Source organism: Ambystoma mexicanum, chromosome 4p, assembly GCF_040938575.1.
Source record: "Ambystoma mexicanum isolate Mex_15411 chromosome 4p, UKY_AmexF1_1, whole genome shotgun sequence".
Classification (NCBI taxonomy): domain Eukaryota; kingdom Metazoa; phylum Chordata; class Amphibia; order Caudata; family Ambystomatidae; genus Ambystoma; species Ambystoma mexicanum.
Window position 1 is genome coordinate 788,928,578 of NC_090927.1, and position 21,154 is coordinate 788,949,731.

The window sequence follows — 21,154 nt, forward strand, 5'->3', positions numbered from 1 at the left end:
GCGAGAGCTCAGTGAGCACACGGCGCACTGCGGCAAGTTCGGCACATACGTCTTTGGACGTCGCATGCAGTTCCCCCCTCAGGCTATCGGTGCTACTCTCCATTTGGACTCTCAGGCTCTCGGTGCTACTCTCAATTTGTGCCCTTAGCGTCTCTGTACCTCTCTCCATTTCTGCCCTAAGTGTCTCTGTTGATGTTTCTATGTCTGCCTTGGTGCCCCCACATTCATCGGCATGGCCCTTGAGGAGTGTGGCCATTTGCTGCTGTTGGACGATTAACTTGTCGAGGGACTGTTGCCTCTGCTGGGCCATGGCCATTTGCGGTGGTGTCACAGAGGGGCTGTTGTCCTCATGTTGCCTTGCCACAGGGCTTGTGGGGGATGGCCAGTCGTCGTCTTGTGGCTGCACCTGCGTGGTATCCTCATGTTGTACGGGAGGGGACAGACAGGGGGATTGGGACAGGTCATGGATGGATCTGACCTCGACATCCCCGTCTTCTGTGTCCGAGCATGCTGCCATCAATGGGGTGTCACCTATGGTGCTGCTGCCACCAGAGGCAGTGCCTTCTGTGGCATCCATTGGGGGGACCTGTGGTGGTGGTGTTGTGGCCATGCTGGCTGCTGGGGTGCCTGTTGATGTTCCCTCCTCTGTGCTGCCACCTGATTTGTGCTGCTGCCGTGTCTTGATGCGTGCAGCTGAGGTGGAGGGTCTCTGGCCGTTGGTCTTGGCCCTCTTTGCAGGTGTGCTGGTAGGGGTGTCCTGTAGCTCGTCGTTTGGATCGGACCCTGTGGTGGAGTAAAGGAGGGCGAGGGTTATTGATGGGTCAGTGGGAATTGGAATGGCATTGTATCACATGCATTGGGGTGGTACCTGAGGGTGATTTGGGTCGGGGTCTTGGAGGTGCTTTGATTTGTGTGTGGAGTGAGGGTGCAGTTGTTTGGCAGCCTGCAGTTAGGGTGTGCCTGCTGCACGTGTAGTGCGTGTATTAGGGGTTTTTAATTATTTATGTATTTATTGTGGGTTTTGACGTGCGCTTTCAGGCCGATGTGTGTGGACGTTCTCCTGGACATGTGTTTCTGTTGCACTATGTGGACGCATGGTACTTCACATGGTTGGACTTTGTGGATTTGGCATTGTTTTATCTGGCCCACCTACCTGAATCTTCGGATGTCTGCACTCCTTTCTCCATCCCTCCGACTCCCTCTATGCTCTCCATTCCGATGGTGGAGGCACAGATTTCTTCCCAGGGGGTCAACTTGATGGGTGATTCAGGACCTCCCCCGGTGGCTGTGGCAATGTTGCGGTTGGCAGAGAGTATGCTGCGGACGCGTATCCGCAGGTCGTCCCATCGCTTGCGGCATTGCTGTGGGGTGCGGTCCCCACCGCACTTACCCGCTGTGCCACCAGAGCCCATATGGCCTTCTTGTTTGCAAGTGCCGTCCTGGTCATTTGCGTGGAGAAGACGACGGCTGCATTCTCCTGGAGGGTCTCTGTTAGCACGGTGAGTTCCTCACGGGAGAAGTGGACCTGCCGCTTGCGGTCGCACGCTTTCTTCGCTACTTTTCCCATTTTTCGTGGTTTCGCTAGGGTGGTTGACGGGTTGGGGTGTGTTTCAGGGTAGTGATTTTAGTGGTTGTGTGGTTTTGGTGTTTTTATAGGTGTACGCCGGAATGTTTCCCGTTCCGGGCCCATGTTTTAACTTCCGTTTCCGTATATTTCCGGCCACCGTACTTTCCGGTAGGCGCACACTGCGGTGACCGCTAAGTGGGGTGGCGGTATTGCACCTAGGGCGCCGTACGGCGGCGGTGTGGGCCGTTTTGGGGTCATTTCCGCCATCGCGGACTTTGCACTTCCGCCGTGGCGTGGTGCTCGTGCCCGATGGGTCGGAATGGGCCGCACTTTGCTCCTTCGTACAATGGCGGAAACGCTATTTACGCTGTGGCGCTCCGGTCAGTCGCTTTCCGCAAGGGTCGTAATGAGGGCCATTGAAGGGTCCCAGGATCTTCTCTTCATCCATCAAGCCTTTAAGGAGACCACTGCAAGTTTCTTCTTCACAGGACTTCCACAGACCGAGAAATCACTGACCAAAGGAGAGCACCGCGAAGAGCCAAACTGATGCCATTCCGAAAGACTTTGGTTCCTTTTTATTCTTGTACTCCTCATCCCAGTGGCTCCTTCTTCCAAAGGGAGTCCACCCTCGGAGGGAATCGTTAAGTAAAGCCAAGAAACTTTGCCACTTCAGCTGCCAAGGTACCAAAGGTACTGTGACGAGGAAGAGCATCTTCCAGCCTCAGGAGTCCTCCAGGGGTCCCAGAGTCATCTTAGATCCTGTTCTCCTGCGGCCTCTCAGACACTTTGGGGTGGTAGAACCTTTTAAAGAAAGCACAAGGTTGTTGAACAATATTGGACTGAGCTGTAAAAGACAACATAAGTTACTAACTTTTCTATTACAGGTTGCCCAGGTAGGGGGATCGTGACTCAGAATTACTTGCCTAATTTAAAGAAAGCATTCTGCCACTGTTCAGAGCTAACGTGCCTTTCTTACCTATTCTATGCTGGTTACACCTTATTTAAGAATTCTCCTGCCATTTACAACTGTCTGCAGTTAGTGCAGTTATTACTGAATTTAAGTATTGTGTGGTACTACATAGAGTGTATTTATTTACCATTCTTTGAATACGTTTTTCAAAGTGTTATTATTTATATGTGTATATATTGCTGAACATTATTTTACATAAAGAAGCTGTGTTATCACCTAACATGGTGTGTGGACATTCCTTTGTGGGTGCTTCGAGGAAAAAATGTACTTAAGAACCTGCCTGCATCATATCCTGAAAGCTTAAGCCTGGAAGCTTGTCCATAGATACTAAATTGAGAGCCTTGCTGGTGTTGTTCTGTGCCTTTACCCTACCATATAGGACTTTACAGTAACAATAACGGAATTGCAAACAAATTAAAAGATCACAGGAGAAAGGGCCAATCAAAAGACCCAACAAGGGTTAATCACAGGAAAGAAAAATCCTAGGCCAGCTTTTACACACTCGGGTGTATTAAAAGGGCCAGGTAAAACCATTAATGGGGATAAGAATGGAGGAAGCAGACAAGCTGCTCACTGATCCTTGTGGAAAAAATGGAGACCACTACCTGGACCGAGGTAGCCCATCTGCTGGAGGTATTGGAGCCAAAACTGCCAGATGCACAGCTGAAACACCACCATTATGGCCCAGGCCATGGTACCCAGAGGAGTGATTTGACACATATGCCAAAAGGGAGAGGAGAGGCCAGAGGACAGTTTCCTCTGTGGAGAAGTCTAAATAATAAAAACCTGAGAAGAAGAGATCCCAGAGAACAAGACTGGCTTTCAAGGACCAAGATTGGAGAGGCGGGGGGGGGGGAATTCTCATTTTATCTAATAAAGACAAGTGAAGCAGAAGTGTTCCCTGTGTTTCCAGAACTTGTGGAAGCTCATTGTGTTGAGATGTACCTTATTTTTGCTACGGTGCAATAACTGGTTGCTGCTCCTTTAATAGGGGATTACTTAACCTTTGAGCCTGCACAAAGGGCAGAAAAGTGAAGCGGAAGTGTTCCCTGTGTTCCGTTGTGGGCAGCTGGGGAGAATTCAGCTGCCGGATCAAAGTTTGTTTCGAGTGTTGACATCAATTAGCTGTGTATACGGCATAATAATGATGGTATCGTGCTCCTGCAGCCTATTCTGCACACGCACGAACTATTGCACGCTGGTGAGTTCTTTGTTTGGTGGCTTTGACCTGGTATGAATTGGTCGACTGAATGACTTGATCTTGACCACGTGGGAACTGTGGGTTGTGTGAGAGTGAGGGTCGATCATTTCGACCTTCGACTCTGACTTATTGCGATCCCCGCATATACCCTTTTTTCACTTTTCTTCATAACTGAAAGACTGGACTAGCTTTACCGGATGACCAACGATTTTAATTAACTCGGGGTGCGTTCTGAGTGAACTCTAACGTTAGCCATTTTGTGGCATTTCCTGTATAGCTCACCGAGATTCCCATCTCTTCCTAGGATATTTGGAGCTGAGGTGACTGCGGGCAAGTGCCTTTGAACCCCCGGCCCGATTGTGTGTGCGATTTGAGTTTATATCTGAACTGGTGCGGAGGGCATGTGCTCTCAATTATCCTATGGTAGTTAGCCTAAGGAGTGGTAAGTGCATATTGGAGCCAGCACTTCTCCATAGAAAGCTGGTGCAAGCAGTAGGCAATCTATAGATATGGCGCAGTTAGAGCGTACTGCTTTTGGACTTAGAGTCATCCCGATTAGTCCAGTTCCTTTAAGGGGAGAGGGTGCAGCTTCTATTGTCCGGAATATTTTGAAGAGTTGGGATACTGTTGCTGTAACAGCTTCCAATATGGATATGGACTGTAGGGTGATTTGTTATGCTGCTGTAGAATGCGTGGAGGGTGAGCAGCTACAACAATCTTTACATGAGACTTCATGTTCACTTACCCATGTTGATCCGGAGGACCTGTTGAACTGTGTGGACAATCTTTTTGTCTCTGATGTTTCAATTTTGGCTTCAGTTGGGTTTTCTGAGCTGGGAAACATATGTGTTTATCTTTGGGTCCATCAACGCCACGTCCCTTGTTGTCTACAGCCATTGAAGAAGTCTGTCTTTATAATAATATAGCTCCACAGCCCGCTAGTCCTGTGGCGGATAACTATGAGAAGTCACCTATTCTATGTTTTATTTCCCAGGCCTCCTGATTTTCAATTGAATCAGTCAACAATATCAGTGTCACAAGTGGAGGGTCCTTTGCTGTCTGGGGGCACTACGAATTCGCCATGTTTTGTGCAGGCGGTGCAGGGGGGGCCACGCTACAATTCAAGGTGTCCTCTTTTAATCACCACTTAGGCCATATCCCAAAATACAGGAAGAATCTCCTCTTGATATTTGTTCTTACTCAGATTTTAAATTTCGGGAAGTGAGGTCAACTTTGAAAGAGATGTATGCTAAGATACATTTGTTTGAATGTTTTATCTTGGCTTGTGGTTATAAAATGGTCAATGTACATGATTCTCCTGTGCATATGAGGAATACTGATTGTGGGAGGTCGGTGTCTTGTCAGACCCAGTTTGAAAATGTTCTAGGTCAATGTTTGGCCCCTCGTGTTTTCACCATGAGCCAGCTTCCATCTGTTTCAGGAGCTGCAGTTGCCGCGGGACCGATCTGTGAAGATCCCAAGTAAGTATCAAGAACTGAGGCTACTACGGTGCTCGGGCAATGAAGTCTTCAGGTAAGTATGGATGCAAAGCCTGATCCCAATCACAGATGAGTTTGTGCACCGGTAAGTTAAAGTCTCTGTGCATGTGGAAACAGTAGCGGTAAGCATCACACTGCTCTTGCAGGTAGCAGAAGAAACATTAAGCACAGGGTGTGGCCCGGGCGTGGTTTTATAGCCTTGGGCTGCACCCTGTAACACTAGACCACCAGAGATGTCAGACTCTCGGGCCAGCTGGGGGCCATTTTGTGTTCCACAGCAGTTCCTAACTTCGCAGTCATGTTGGTGTGGGTCTTAGTAGCTTCCTAATAAGCACCTGCGCCAGCCAGCCATCCTAAATGCCCAGTCCCTCCCTACATTACCATATGAGGATGTGCCCTGTGTTCTCAAGAATGGGCCTAGTGTTCTCACTGCGTTCGTGACAGCACCCTCCTCCAAACCCCCTACACCCACAAGGAGAGCCACCCCTGGTCCTGGCCAGGTTGGGTGATAGCGAGCTAATAGGAGAGGTGCATGAATGTTTTCTGCTGGTTCCCAAGTTCTATCCAGCATGCTGCAACCCTTCCAATCGACAAGATAATGCAATATTTTCCACATGATTTTTGAATCTAAGTTGTCTCGAACCTCGTATTCTTTTCCCCCACCTATTGTTTCTACTGGAGGGGGTTTGTGTATGGAGTTTCGTGTTCCTAGTTGCTCATGTTTTACTAGAGAAACATGGAAAACAGGGTGTATCTTTAGAGACATAGACAGCTCTAACTTAATTGCCACAGGATTAATGATTGAAATAACAGGATAAGGGCCAGTGTATTTTGGGTGGAACCTCTTGGGGCCTTTCAATTGGATGTGCTTTGTTGAAATTCTTACGGGCTAGTTAGTTGTCCTGCATGGACCTCGCGTGCATCTTCTATGAATACAGCGTCTACGGTACTGATACGGTAATCCAAGATTACTCAGTGAAGGTGGAAAGCCGGTACCAAAGACGCTGCATTCATAGAAGATGCACGTGAGGTCCATGCGGGACAAATAAGAAGCCCGTTTTAGAAGAGGCAATCCTTTGAACTGCGTCTGGTTTGGCTGAACCGGCAACTAGGGTGCAGTGAACATCCAGCGCAGAGCCTCTCTTCTCATTTTCGTGTCAATACTCTCAGGAGTGCTGTGGCACTAAATAGAGTGGTAGAACAATCTACCCACTGAAACCGGTAGGCCCGTACATACCTTCTTGAAATAAGGGGCCGGCTTTATGGTCCAGAGGTCGTTATAGGTGGAAATCGTAATACTTGTATGAGAGAAAAAAGCACTGCAGCATTTCAATTGCATGTAGTTTCACAACTGGGAACTTCCAAAGCATGATCTCTAAGCTCCATAGAGTTGTTCCATTTTTAAATATGTTTTTAAGATGCCAACCAAGGAAAACAGAATGAAAAATATATATTTCACCTGCAAGGCTTTAAGCGCATACTGTGGTCTAACACAGTAAGATCCATGGATAGTTGTGTGTTTATGTGACAGACGCAGTTTTGTTGTTAAAACATGAATAGGGCGAGCCTCCCTCTATCCCCTCACCCTAGATAAGCAGCCCATCAGCTCTGTCTAAGGCTAGACACCATACGAGGGATTAGATAGAGTGGTTGGAGGGCAAGTTTCAAGTTAAATGTGAGGTAACTCAAAAAAGGTAAAGAAAAGAAATCATTAACCTGTCTTTTTGTGTGAGGAAAGAAGGATTTGTGAGAACATCCCTTTGTCTTCAAAGACAGTGTGAGCTATTGAGATATCAAACAATCCTGCGATTTACCCAGAAAAGCCATGACAAAATTCAATCAGACCCATTTCAGATAGACATGCAATTCTTTCAAGCCCATTGTCACCAGTAAATTTGCTAGTGTAATCTTTTGTGCAAGCTATGATGCATTAAAAATTGTTCTCCGGACAGCATATTTTTAGACATCCTAAACAAACATGAGAATGTAGTGATGGCTATGTTGCAAACAGTGCATCAAGAAGAGAAAGAGAAAGGAAGAACCACCAAAGTAATAAGATTTAGAACAATTAATGTGGAAGGTGCTCCAAGAAAAATAGTCACAGCTGGGCACAAAGTTTTCACTTGCCACTACTGTTAGGCGATCCTCTGCACACCAGTCCACTCCACATCAGAACACTGCGCACATTCCCCCAACATCTCCTCCCAAGGTTCGAGGCTCGGGTGATTCGCTGAACCCTAAGGACCGAAAACACCGTACCAGCTTTGGTGTACGGGCTCGATTGCAACCCTTTCTGCATTGGCAACTGCCTTGGAGAACGTGTAGCAGAAGGGGCGGCGTTACGTCTTCACGTCGGTCACGTGATCCAGTATGGCGTTCCTCACGTGACCTTGGTGGACGTCACATGACCCAGAGACACACAGTATAAAGGACTGAGAGACAGAATGCTCATTGCTTCTCAGCTGTCTTCAGACCCTGTTTGGCGTTACGGATTGCTCCTTGTTACTTTGATCACGGAACTCTACCTCGGACTCCTTCGGACACCCCTTTGTACCTTTGCTTGGAACTGTTTACCTGTTGCCGGACTTTTGGACTTCACCTCGACTTGTCTTTGGATCATCCCTTGATACCTTGCTGAACTTCTACGCCATTTCCCTTCTTGGGATTCAAGTCAAGCCCTCTCTCCTACAGGTGGCTAACCCTACATCCACGCTCACCTGCGGTTGTACTATTCCAGGGACCGCCGCATCATCCGAGTCTCGAAACTCTCTACTAGGTTACCTGGGTTTCCCCAACACCAGATAGGTAAGACTCTTTAGATCCTATTGTTTATCTGATTGTATTATAATTGCCTGGTACTTAACCTCGTTCCCTCTTGACAGCAGCATCGGTGTTCCAGAGGTTCCGTGGATCTGGGAAGACATCTCTCACCTGTGGCCTCAAAGGTCGCACAGCGGGTTTCTATTAGTTCCCCTGTGCGTCACTTGGGGACGGAGGTCTCGTCGGACTACACGACTCTCAAGTCAGAACAGACTGAGAAGCCGTTTAGTCGTGTTTGACGATGCAGGGATCCACGGAAGAACCCATAGCTGCCTTAGTCCAGGCAATTACAATATTAAGGGCAGATATGGCCGCCGCGAACACGGTGATCCACCAAAGGTTAGATTCCATACAGAGTGTTCAGCATTCTCTTCCCGCAGACCCTGAGTTTGGAGATGCTAGCCCCTCAACTACACCCCCTCCCTTGGCTACTACTACAGTCCCAACTCCGGTGGTCCTCCCAACCCCTTCCCCCCTGGCTGCTCCTGAACGCTATCAAGGTGACCCCAAGAAATTCAGAACCTTTGTTAATCAGTGCAAGTTACATTTCTTATGCAGACCTTTGGCCTTTCCTACTTCCACTGCTAAAGCTGCTTTCGCCCTTTCCCATTTAGCCGGGACAGCTACCGCTTGGGCTAATCCCCTGCTGGAGAATAATAGCACAGTCCTTTATGACTTTGATCTGTTGGTTCTGGAAATGTCTCGAGTATTTGATACCCGACACAAGGCACAGTCTCGGGATTTGGAGTTGTTAGAATTAACTCAGGGTAGAAGGACTTCGATAGATTACATCACCCGGTTCAATCAACTAGTTGCGGAAACATCATGGCCAGAAAACAAGCGGGCGGTGGTCTTTTATAGGGGGTTGAGTAACACCATGAAAGATGCTTTAGCAGTGATCCCTTCTGTGCCCACCCAGTATCAGGAATTGGTTGATCTCGCCCTGCAGATAGATGCACGGCGATAGGAGCGTAGAGCCGAATTGGAGTTCTCTTCCCATCCTACTCTTGCTAGTACTCCTGCTCCCAGTACAGAAGAACCTATGCAAGTGGGAGGTTTACGTAGTCCTATTACAACATCTGAGAGGGAACGTAGGAGGGTGGATAATGCATGCTTTTATTGTGGCACCACTGGACATGTTGTGAAAGAGTGTCCTCGACGTCCCAAGAAGAGCCAGGTTTTTCGGACAGCTCGACCTTAGATCCGGAGAACAGGTTGAGTGTTCCGTCATCTGCTCCGGGTACCCCTCTTGCCTTTGCTCGTGTTCAACCCATCTTTGTACAGGCTACTCTATGTCCCTCTACAGGCCTTCTTCATGCAGTCAATATCATCATTGATTCAGGTGCTACTGGTAATTACATAGACATTGATTTGGCCCATACCCTCAACCTACCTCTAGTGGTAAAAACACGACCTGAACATGTCCAAGCCGTAGACGTCTCTGCGTTAGTTTCTGGTCCTGTTAGACACCAGACTGCACCTCTCTTGTTGAACATACAAGAAATTCACACAGAGACCTTAAGTTTTGATTTGATTACCACACCTCAATTCGGTATCATATTAGGGATTCCATGGTTACGTGAACACAATCCGCTGATCAATTGGCAGTCAGGCACTGTGCTCTTCGAGTCCGAGGTCTGTCAGAATTATTGTCTCCCGGTCCATCAAACCACTGACACACCCTCTCGGGCCTTGGGAGCCTTAGCTCAACTCACGCTGACTGTTGTTGATCCAGAGATTGTGCATTCTCATACTGTTGGGGGCTTGGTGTCTCGGATTCCACCTGAGTACAAAGCATTCGAATCAGTTTTCGATCGTGGCTCTTCCGAGGTACTTCCTCCACATAGACCATATGACTGCCCGATCGAAATACTCCCTGATTGCACTATTCCTTCGGGCAGGATCTATTCCTTGTCCCCTTCGGAGGAACAAGCATTGAAAGAGTATGTACAGAACGCCCTTCGTTTAGGACATATCCGCCCATCTACTTCACCAGCGGCAAGCCCAATATTCTTTGTACCCAAGAAGGAGGGGGATTTACGTCCTTGTGTGGATTATCGGCTCTTAACGCTATCACAAAAAAGGACAGATATCCAATCCCGTTAATCACACCACTCCTAGATCACTTATCACATGCTTCTATTTTCACCAAGCTTGACCTACGCGGCGCATACAATTTAGAGCGCATTCGCGAGGGAGACGAGTGGAAAACTGCTTTCTGTACTCGTTACGGCTTATATGAATATCTAGTCATGCCCTTCGGCCTATGTAATGCCCCGGCCACATTCCAACGATTCACGAATGACATATTCAGGGATATTCTGGATGTATACATGGTTGTGTACTTGGACGACATCTTAATCTTTTCTCGTAGTCTTGATGACCATGTAAAGCATGTCCGAGAAGTACTATCCCGTCTGAGAGTTCATTCCTTGTTTGCCAAACCTGAGAAATGTCAGTTCCATAAAACGTCTGTTGAGTTTCTGGGTTTCCACATTACCCCTGGGGCGTTATCCATGAACGAATCTAAGGTCAAAGCAGTATTAGATTGGCCAGTACCTCAATCACTCCAGTCCTTGCAGGCCTTTTTGGGATACGCCAACTTTTATAGACGTTTCATTTCTTCCTTTTCCACAATTGTTGCCCCGCTCACGGCTCTGACCAGTCCTCAGGTACCCTATCGGTGGCAGAGAGAACATCAGGAGGCTTTTGAGGCTTTGAAAACCGCCTTTACTACCGCACCGGTACTCCAGCACCCCAATCCTGATCTTCCGTTCATAGTTGAGGCGGATGCCTCTTCTTTTGCTCTCGGTGCGGTACTGTCTCAAACATGTCCTACAACAGGCAAGTTACACCCAGTGGCATACCATTCCCGTAAGTTTTCCAGTACTGAGACTCATTACACCGTTACGGAGAAGGAACTCTTGGCGGTCATGGATGCCTTTCGTGTTTGGCGCCATCATCTTCTGGGGGCCAAACATCCCATCACTGTATACTCAGATCATCGGAATTTACAGGATCTGGCTTCATTGAAGTGCATTAATAGCAGACAGGTCCGATGGCATCTTTTCTTTTCCTCTTTTGATTTTCGTATTATGCATCGTCCTGGCACTTCCCATGGAAAAGCAGATGCCTTGTCACGTTCCCCGGGGGCGGGGGGGGGAAATCGAGTTGCCAACCTTCCCTGACACTGTTCTCGGAAAGAGTCATGTGATTTGTCTTTGTACACCCTCATTGTCATTATTAGACTCGGTCCGATCCTGGACTAGCAATCATTCCGATCAGTTGCGAGAATGGGACTCAGTGTATTCTGATGGATTACCTTTCGTACATGAACGCCTGTTCCTTCCCACACCTGACACTCGTAATCTGGCCCTTGAGTGGTCTCATGATGCTCCCTTTAATGCCCATCCCGGTCAAGAGCGCACTTTAAATCTTCTCAAGCGTTGGTGTTGGTGGCCCTCTATGAAACGCGATGTAGATTGTTATGTCAATTCGTGCGCAGTATGTGCTCAGGCTAAACATCGAAGGGGTCGACCGGTTGGGTTGTTACTTCCGCTTCGGGTACCTCCCAGGCCCTGGCATACGTTGACTATGGATTTCGTTACCGATCTCCCCAAGTCGAAAAGCTTTGATTCCATCTGGGTAGTGGTGGACACGTTCACAAAAATGGCTCGTTTTGTTCCTTGTAAAGGCATTCTTTCGGCCCCGGTCTTGGCAGACTTGTTTTTTGAACATGTGTTCATGTTATTCGGCCTTCCTTCGGTCATTATATCCGATCGAGGATCACAGTTCACCTCTCGGTTCTGGAGGTCGTTGACGAAATTACTGGGCATTGATACCAGGTATTCTTCGGCCTATCATCCTGAGACCGATGGGCAGACCGAAAGGACGAATCAATCTATGGAGCAGTACCTTCGCTGCCTTATATTGCAACATCAGACCTCCTGGTTGGCCGTTTTACGGCTTGCTGAGTTCGCGTACAACAATGCGGCTCATTCAGCTACTGGTTATTCTCCCTTTTACGCCCTCTACGGCCAACATCCCAAGGTCTTGCCGGTCCCTGATGCTTCTGGTTCTTCGAATCCTGCGGCCACGACATGTCTTAGGGGTCTGTCTGCGGTACATGCTAGTACTGTGGTTCATCTCACTGAAGCAAAGGCTTCTATGAAGGCCCGTGTAGATGGCAAACGTCGAGCTGCTCCCCCTCTGGTGGTGGGTTCTAGGGTCTGGTTGTCTTCACGTCATCTTCGCCTAGTGGGTTGCCGGAAATTGCTACCTCGTTTTGTCGGCCCGTATGTGATCTCTCATGTTGTGAATCCGGTGGCTTTTCGTCTAGTGCTTCCTAGTTCTTGGCGTATCCATCCTGTGTTCCTTGTCTCCCTCCTCAAACCTTGTTCTGATTCCGTCCGTCTTCGAGCCCCTGTTGCGCCGGTGTCCCTGACCTCTCCTGATGTCTTTGAGGTGTCGGCCATTTTAGGGTCCAGATGGTTTAGGGGTAGGCTCCAATATCTGGTGGATTGGAAGGGTTACGGCCCGGAGGAGCGTTCATGGGTTTCCGCCTTGGATCTGAACGCCCCTCGGTTGGTGGCCCGTTTCCATATGGATTATCCGTCCTGCCCACGGGGTCGTGGGCCGTTGGGGGGCGGCTATGTTAGGCGATCCTCTGCACACCAGCCCACTCCACATCAGAACACTGCGCACATTCCCCCAACATCTCCTCCCAAGGTTCGAGGCTCGGGTGATTCGCTGAACCCTAAGGACCGAAAACACCGTACCAGCTTTGGTGTACGGGCTCGATTGCAACCCTTTCTGCATTGGCAACTGCCTTGGAGAACGTATAGCAGAAGGGGCGGCGTTACGTCTTCACGTCGGTCACGTGATCCAGTATGGCGTTCCTCACGTGACCTTGGTGGACATCACATGACCCAGAGACACACAGTATAAAGGTCTGAGAGACAGAATGCTCATTGCTTCTCAGCTGTCTTCAGACCCTGTTTGGCGTTACGGATTGCTCCTTGTTACTTTGATCACGGAACTCTACCTCGGACTCCTTCGGACACCCCTTTGTACCTTTGCTTGGAACTGTTTACCTGTTGCCGGACTATGGACTTCACCACGACTTGTCTTTGGATCATCCCTTGATACCTTGCTGAACTTCTACGCCATTTCCCTTCTTGGGATTCAAGTCAAGCCCTCTCTCCTACAGGTGGCTAACCCTACATCCACGCTCACCTGCGGTTCTACTATTCCAGGGACCGCCGCTTCATCTGAGTCTCGAACCTCTCTACTAGGTTACCTGGGTTTCCCCAACACCAGATAGGTAAGACTCTTTAGATCCTATTGTTTACCTGATTGTATTATAATTGCCTGGTACTTAACCTCGTTCCCTCTTGACAGCAGCATCGGTGTTCCAGAGGTTCCGTGGATCTGGGAAGACATCTCTCACCTGTGGCCTCAAAGGTCGCAAAGCAGGTTTCTATTAGTTCCCCTGTGCGTCACTTGGGGACGGAGGTCTCGTCGGTCTACACGACTCTCAAGTCAGAACAACTACCCAAGGGCTAGTCATAATTGACTCTTGACAAGTAAGACATGATGTGCTGTGTGCTTTTGTATAATTGTGGTGGCGAGTGACTTTTAATGGCAGCTAGTGGCTTGCAACTTGAAGTTTTTACCGCAGCTGCAAAGTAAGCAATTAAAGTGGGGTAAAATTGCAACATAGTACCAGTGCACATTCAAGTACATACGACAAAGCTGTTGTGCAGAAAACCACAATACTGTTTGAAACCTGAGGTAGAAGCATTAACTTTGAAAGTAAAAAATGCATTATTAGACCAAAGAATACTTGAGCCAGCAACAATCCCATGCAAGCCCTAATGCTACCCATATGGAAAACTGTCATTGGTCTAAATGCAGAGGTTTTGCTGTCTTTTCCTATGCTACCCGCCCACTGCCTAATTATTGGATGGGGTTACTATTCCAGTTTCTCTGTCTATGTCTGCACTGCTGTGTAGGAATAAACCTCGGCTGTACCTTTGCTACCGGGATTCCTATTGGGTTATTTGGTAAAGAGCTGTAGGGTTCTACAAAGTTGTTTCTCAGGCAGCAACTGCCAAGGACTCTAATCCCCCACAGTCTGGAGGCAATAGGACATAGGAATCAAAAAATGCAGCAAGTCTAGGGCCTCAATAGGAAAGAGAATAGCAAAGCAGAACAAACCCTCTGGGCAGACAGTACAAGCCCCCAGTGCCTGCTGAACAAAGGCAGAGCAATGAATATGGGTGTGACAGCCTTCCTGCCACAACCAGAGTGGCATGCCAAAGGGTGAGACAGAGAGCAATGGAAAGAAGCACCAGTAGGACTACAGACCCACAGAGAGGCAAAAGGGGCTCAACACAAGACAAGTTGAAATTCCCATCCTCAAGGGGAAATTGCATGAATTGCAGCATAAGGGGTACACGTCCAGGGGGAACTCCTCCCACCTAGCCCTCCACTCGCTCCAAGGACTAACCAAGTCTCTTGCCCCACCATGCCAGCAGCAATCAAACAAAGAAAAGTCCACATCAGAAACGAGTCATGCCCTTCAGCCATCAAAAGCTGAGGAGGGTTTGGGGAGTCAAAATATATGCCCTTCTATCCTACTCAGTGTCCGTCATTCCTTGTGGTCAGAAATCCTCTGGACAATCACCCTCTGGTTCTGTTAACTTTGCAGCCATCAGACCACAGAACTCAGAAGGCTAAAGAATGTGACTTGTTTTGCCCCGAGCTCTGCTGGCAGCCCACATGTAGGACTGGCTGCTCATCAACAACCCTGTCCACAAGCATACCAAACACTGGAGCTCCCACTCCGGCACTCTACCTAGTGTATGCACACTGGCATCCCACAGGCTAAAGGCACAGCACCCACTGCATACATTGCAGCGTGCACGCCCAACAGCGGTACACCTCTTGCTACAAGTAGCTCTGGAGGACAATCCTATCCATGCGAAACAGGAGCGGTGTGGTACCCCTTAAGTGACTGCATCACAAAAGTTGCAGCCAATCCACAGGCTTCTGTGCCTCTACTCAGAAGGGAGCTTGAGATGAGAACATCTAAAACATGTTCTCCAAGGCTGGAGGAAGTGATCCTGACATTCAAATGAGAAGCGATCACATTTGACAATATATTAACGCCACCGGCAACATAGAACTACTTTTACATTGAAACATACAGTGGATGTGTTTCCAGATTGCAAACAACTTGAATTGGTGATACTCCCTAAATCTGTGCACTCAACCTCAAATAATCTATTTAAAAAAAAATGATAAAACTAAAAGAAATCACTGCCCACCTGAGAGCTCATGTTGAAGTCCATGAGAGTTCCTTGCTTATGTTCTACCTCCAATTTGTGAACACCCATTCAAAACAAGGTTGGGAGGCAGAATCTCCCTATTAATCAGAAACCCAATGTCACATACCTCTTTAAGAAACTGCTCAAATTGCTCATCCAGCTCTTCCTTTGACATTCTTTGTGCCATTGTTCAACAACTGATCTTCAGCATGCAAGGAGGTTAGAGGGCTGGAAAATACCAAAAGAAAAATGCTCGGTTACACATGCATGCCATTCTCAGCAATGCCATTACCAACTTCAAGTTCTAGGTATACACATTATTTTGAAAAGGCAACCTTTTAATAATATTTTAGATTGCAAATCAAACAACTATACATTAGTTTAATTTTACAATCTCATTAGCTTACAAGTGCTTAAGAGCTATCGGGAAGAACATATATTCTTAGAGAGGTTTCAACTGCGATTCTCCTGTCATCAGTAAACGTTGAAAACCATTGGAGGGGAAGAAAACTGCGGCAACAAAAAATGGGTTGTTATTAAGATGGTAAATGAATTATCCGATATAACCCACAAATAAACCTCATGAATTTTTGGAGCCTCATCATCAAATAACAAGTAAACAAACTAATTTTATCTGACTCAAAGGCAGAAAGTAGGTTACTAAGTAACACTGCCTCATCTAAATAAATGATCCTTGTGTTCTGTGTTTCAAACAAAATATACTTATTGCGGTAATACAGACGAGAAAAATAATGTAGATCCTGTTATGTACAATGTTTTTATGTCTCAGACCCCATTTCAGGGGGTCTGAATCACAATGGTAATAACATCCAATGAGAGGAGGCAAACGAGTTATTAACCCGAGCGAGTGTAGAGACAGCAAATTCACTGGTGGCTCTCTAGGTTCACCTTTGGCCAATAGCTACCTGGGAGCGCCCAATTCCCTGCAAATGGTGTTTCAAAGTTTCTATAATTTTTACCTGAAGCCAATTTCCACTCAATAGATGTACAAAGATATGCAATTGTACAGTAATCCGACTGTACAATTACATTTTTCTATCAAAGCTTGGTCATAAAGGATTAATGGGTCTTAAAACTGTCCATCAAAAGGTCAATGAAAGATAACAGTACCATAGGTTTCGCAGGGAGAGACATACACAGATAGAATGACCCTCAAACGCCCTACTGTTCTGTTTGATAAAATCCAGAAACAAGGAAGGGTTCCAGATTCCTGGAAAACATCTATAATCGTTCTGATTTTTAAGAAAGTTTCTCAGGATAACCACTCAAATTACAGGCCCATCGCATTGCTTGACATTATTGGCAAAATATAAGCCTCATTCATTTTGAAGACCTTGAAGCAGTCCATTTCAGACTCAGCTAGCTTCGACCTCCACCAAGCCGGCTTTGTAAAGCGAGTTGGGACTCCTTTGAATGTTTTCCTGCTGAACATCTTGAAATCTAGGGCACTCGAGAGTAAAAAACACATCTACTTGGCATTTGTCTACCTCGAATAGGCGTTCAACTGGGTTGATCAGCAATTGCTATGGAATAAACTACAAGCCTGTGCTCATCTAGGGGATTTAATCCCAGCCATAAAATCATTCTACTCTGGCACCAGTTTAAGGGTCAGCCTTGACAATGGAGGCCTCCTCTCAGAAAGTATCGAGACAAGACTTGGCCTCAAACAAGGCTGCCCCTTGGCGGCAGAGTTGTTGAATTTTTACATCTAAGATTTAGGAACTTCATTATCCGAGGTCCGATCATTTCCACCAAAAATCGGCGAATGGCGTTTAGGTCAACTGCAGATGACTTGGGCCTAGTCGATCAAACCCCTATCGGACTCCAACGCCAATTAAACAACTTCAGGAATATGTTAAAATAAACAAACGTTGAGTTAACGTCCCAAAAACAACAATCTTAATTTTGCAATCGGCATTAGGGAGGAATAAATCTAGATCAGTTTGATGCCTGAACAAAGAACACATTGAGGTAGTTACCACCTTTGTGTATTTAGGGATGTTGATAAACATCAGCTTGAACGACGCCCCAAGGATCCTACAACTGAAAATTAAAATTAGTCATTTGGCTTCACAAGCCCAAATCTTAATTATGAGGTTTGGCAAATTCTCACTGTTACCAGCCATTCAATTCTATAAGGCTAAAGTAATGGCTATAGTCACCTATGGAGCCAAAGGTTTCTTAGCTACAGACTCCAACTGGTGGGTAATTTTGTAGGCACAGTTTTGGAAGAGTGTGCAAATTTACCAATGAGCAGGCCAATGCCTGCAATCAGGTATGAATTAGGCCTGTCGTCCCTTCGTGCAATGAGGGAATGGAAAACTTACAGGAAGTGTCCCGCTGACCCTCCAGTTCGAGGATTTAAGATCCTGCAAGACACACCTTGAATAGTTCAGCTGTGCCCATCTTAAATACATGGTCATTAGCATGTACTAGGTTGTTGAAGATGCTAGGGTCTGTTCTTCTGAAATGGACCTACTGCACAACCCCGATGCCATCAAACTTAAGTTATGTAGGCAGGACTGGATAGACATAATCACAGCAAGAGATCAGTATAAATCTTATACTGATTTTAATCTTGAATGTAGGCAGAGGGACACTGTCCCACTCTATCTTAAACAGGTCCCATGTCCAATAATGCGAGCAAAGCTACATAGACTTAAATTGAATCTTCTCCCTACAAAAGATGTCCTGATAAACAGGAATCGATGGCAAGAGTTGGACACAAATTGCAGATTCCATAATAAGCTTGATACCAGAGAAACACTCTACCACTTGACCCTGTTATGTGAAGGGCTAACGGAGAAAAGAACCCTATATTTATTTAGGCAAAATAATCAACAGCTTTCGTTCAATCTCTGGATGATTGGTGGCTTAAGATCATAAAGGGTGAGAACCTGAACCAAACTATAGCATTATTAAGGTTTTTGGATGATACTTTAATGGTTCTTCTCCAAGAGTATGATATAGTTGATCAGCGCACATAAAAAGGAGAGAGAACCAGTCATACAACATGAGGAATAACATGATTTAGTTTGTAGAGAGTACTTAGGAATCCTAAGAATGAATTCCGTTTAAGAATGTTTTCATGGGTTATTTTTGAGGTAACAAACGTGAAACTTTTAAGTACATAATTGAATTCTTTAAAAACTAATGATGAATTGTGTTTGTGGATTTCTGTTTGTTTTGGAAAGTGAAAGGTTTTGTAAACCAAGCACTAATAAATAAATACATTAATAAATAGTAATAACATCCAATGAGAGGGGGCAAACAGTTATTAACCCGAGCGAGTGTAGAGACAGCAAATTCACTGGTGGGTCTCTAGGTCCACCTTTGGTCAATAGCTACCTGGGAGCACCCAATTTCCTGCAAATGGTGTTTAAAAGTTTCTATAATTTTGACTGGAAGCCAATTGCCACTCAATAGATGTACAAAGAGATGTAATTGTACAGTAATCTGACTGTAAAATAAAATGTTTCTAACAAAGCTTGGTCATAAAAGATTAGTGGGTCTTAAAACTGTCCATCAAAAGGGGAAAGAAAGATGACAGTACCATAGGTTTTGCAGGGAGAGACATACACAGATAGAATGACCCCCAAACTCCCTACTTATGCAGATTTACAATATATTCACTTATTAAGATTGTTACAAATTAGTATGTACGTTTAATTCAAATAAATATACAAAATGTTTTTTCTTTCTTCCACAGTAACCAAAACACAAGTGCACACTAACACTCAGGTCACAGGAGCTCAAGATTAGTTCGGAATTGGTTGAGTGAAAATCATGCATTATGTAAGACATGTGCAGTAAACATATGAACTTTGAAAGAAAATTATCCACCACAGAAACATACCAACCTAAATAGGCATCTCTTGATCAACATGTTAAAAGAACTACTTCACAAAAAGAAGTTATGTGTCAGGGTTGTAGGCAACAGGTGGAAACAGCCCTACAGATAAGCGGTGTATCAGCCACTTTAACTCTCTAAAATTAGGCAATTAGGCCTAAAAAATATAAATGGGGAGTAAAAATACTCCTAACAAAAATGGGAAACAAGACACGCAGGAGCTTGCCATCCTGTGATCATCCACACAGCTCCAATGAGGTCTGTGGAGCAGTAGTACACATAGTGCCACAAGAAGAAACTCTACTATTATTACTGCCTGACCCGACAAGGTAAAACTGCATATTTTAATGTGCATGAATAACTAAGTGCGATTTTCTTTTTATAATAAAACATTTCTGTTTTATAGTTCAAACATTATTTGCATATTAAATACTCCATTTGGAAATGGGACTTACTCTTTTACACTCTAAAACATGTTTTACTCCCAACTTTAAAAATTAGGCTGTAAAAGCCTCCCACTTCAAAGTGGGTAGAAACGTTTTGGTTTTTGCGAGGTGATTGTAGCAATGCTAAGCCTTCAAAAAGCATTGGCAAAGCCAAAAATCGTTTTGGTGATTATTTCTATTTAAAAAAAAAAAAAAGAAATTATTGGTTTATATAAACCTTAAAAAAGAAAAAACAAAACATACAGCCAATACAACACAAAACCTACGAAAAAGAATAGAAAACAGAAAGCATCATACAAACCTCTTGTCACATCCTCACCATTCTTCCGTATTAACTGCGGTCAAACTTAATATTTTCTACAGTTCGCATTCTAAAGTTTCGACTCCGAAGTGCCAGGAGTAAGGCGCACTCGTAATTCCTCAAGAAAGTTTATCAGGGCAAACATTAATTTCCGATCCAACCCAGTAAACATGTGTTGCCACCAATCATCGGCACTGACAGTTGAATACTTGCAAATAACAGTGCCCAGGGTCAGAGTTCGCAAAGTCCGTAATTTTGTACAGAATAGAGTAAAATGCTTTAGTGTCTCAACACTTTGTTCACAAAACCGACAAGTCTGATCCATCTCAATGTTTTGAGCCCAAGTTCCTGTACGCTCTTTAGTCGGAAGTAGGATAAGTCTGGACCGCATATATAGAGATCTCGATATCAAATCTGGAAACTGGAGTAAATAAGGTTGCAGTTTGCCAAAAGCTCTTGCTTCAAAAGGCACCTCGCTCATTGATTGAGAACTGCCTCTTAAATCACATGTTTGGCACCAGTCTGATCTCCAAAGATGTCTTTTGGCCAAGTCAGGATTCTCCAATAATGTGGGTACTGAAATGACGTGAGCCTTCAGAATTTCCCCGACATTGATTGCTCCACAAGGCTAGCATAGTGTTATTTTCATCCCTGCCAGAGTCATTTAGTATTTTGTACTGTAGCGTTGGAGCAGAAGTGATAGTCTTTCGGAATATGCATAATGCATTCCAACATACTCTAGCGTGAATTGATGTCAAACCAAGTTCTTATCTTAGGCACGCAGTTGATGTTCCCTTGGGTAAGTGTAGAAGCCTCACCCAAAAGATGTTTTCCAACGTGCACCATAACTCATGAGAACATCCAAAAGCATTTTCTACACCAAAAATCATAGCTGGCACCGCCTTTTGAAGGTAAAAGGCCAAATTTGGTTTCAAGGAGAATTTCCCATATTGTTTGTTGATGATCGATGCTTGGCAAGCTAACAGTCGACGTTTGATTTTTACTGATTGGGCCCAAGTATCATCGTTTATGTTGGTATTCAGCCAAGTTTCCAAGTATTTGGCACTTTGTGTTGTTATCAAGCTAGTTTATTTTTTGCAGTCATCATATTTTGTAACATCATTATTTCACACTTCTTTTTGTTGATG

At 45.6% G+C, this 21,154-nt stretch overlaps 1 protein-coding gene across 3 annotated transcripts in view; it reads right to left on the reverse strand.

The window, feature by feature from the left end:
• Positions 1 to 21,154, reverse strand: part of CEP162 (centrosomal protein 162) — a 2,248,134-nt gene that overhangs the window by 2,121,816 nt on the left and 105,164 nt on the right. For all 3 annotated transcript variants that reach the window (XM_069606335.1, XM_069606333.1, XM_069606334.1), the window contains exon 2: positions 15,516 to 15,616. In XM_069606335.1, the coding sequence (XP_069462436.1) occupies positions 15,516 to 15,575 (60 nt within the window). In that variant the 5' untranslated portion in view covers positions 15,576 to 15,616. The remainder of the gene's footprint in view (positions 1 to 15,515; positions 15,617 to 21,154) is intronic.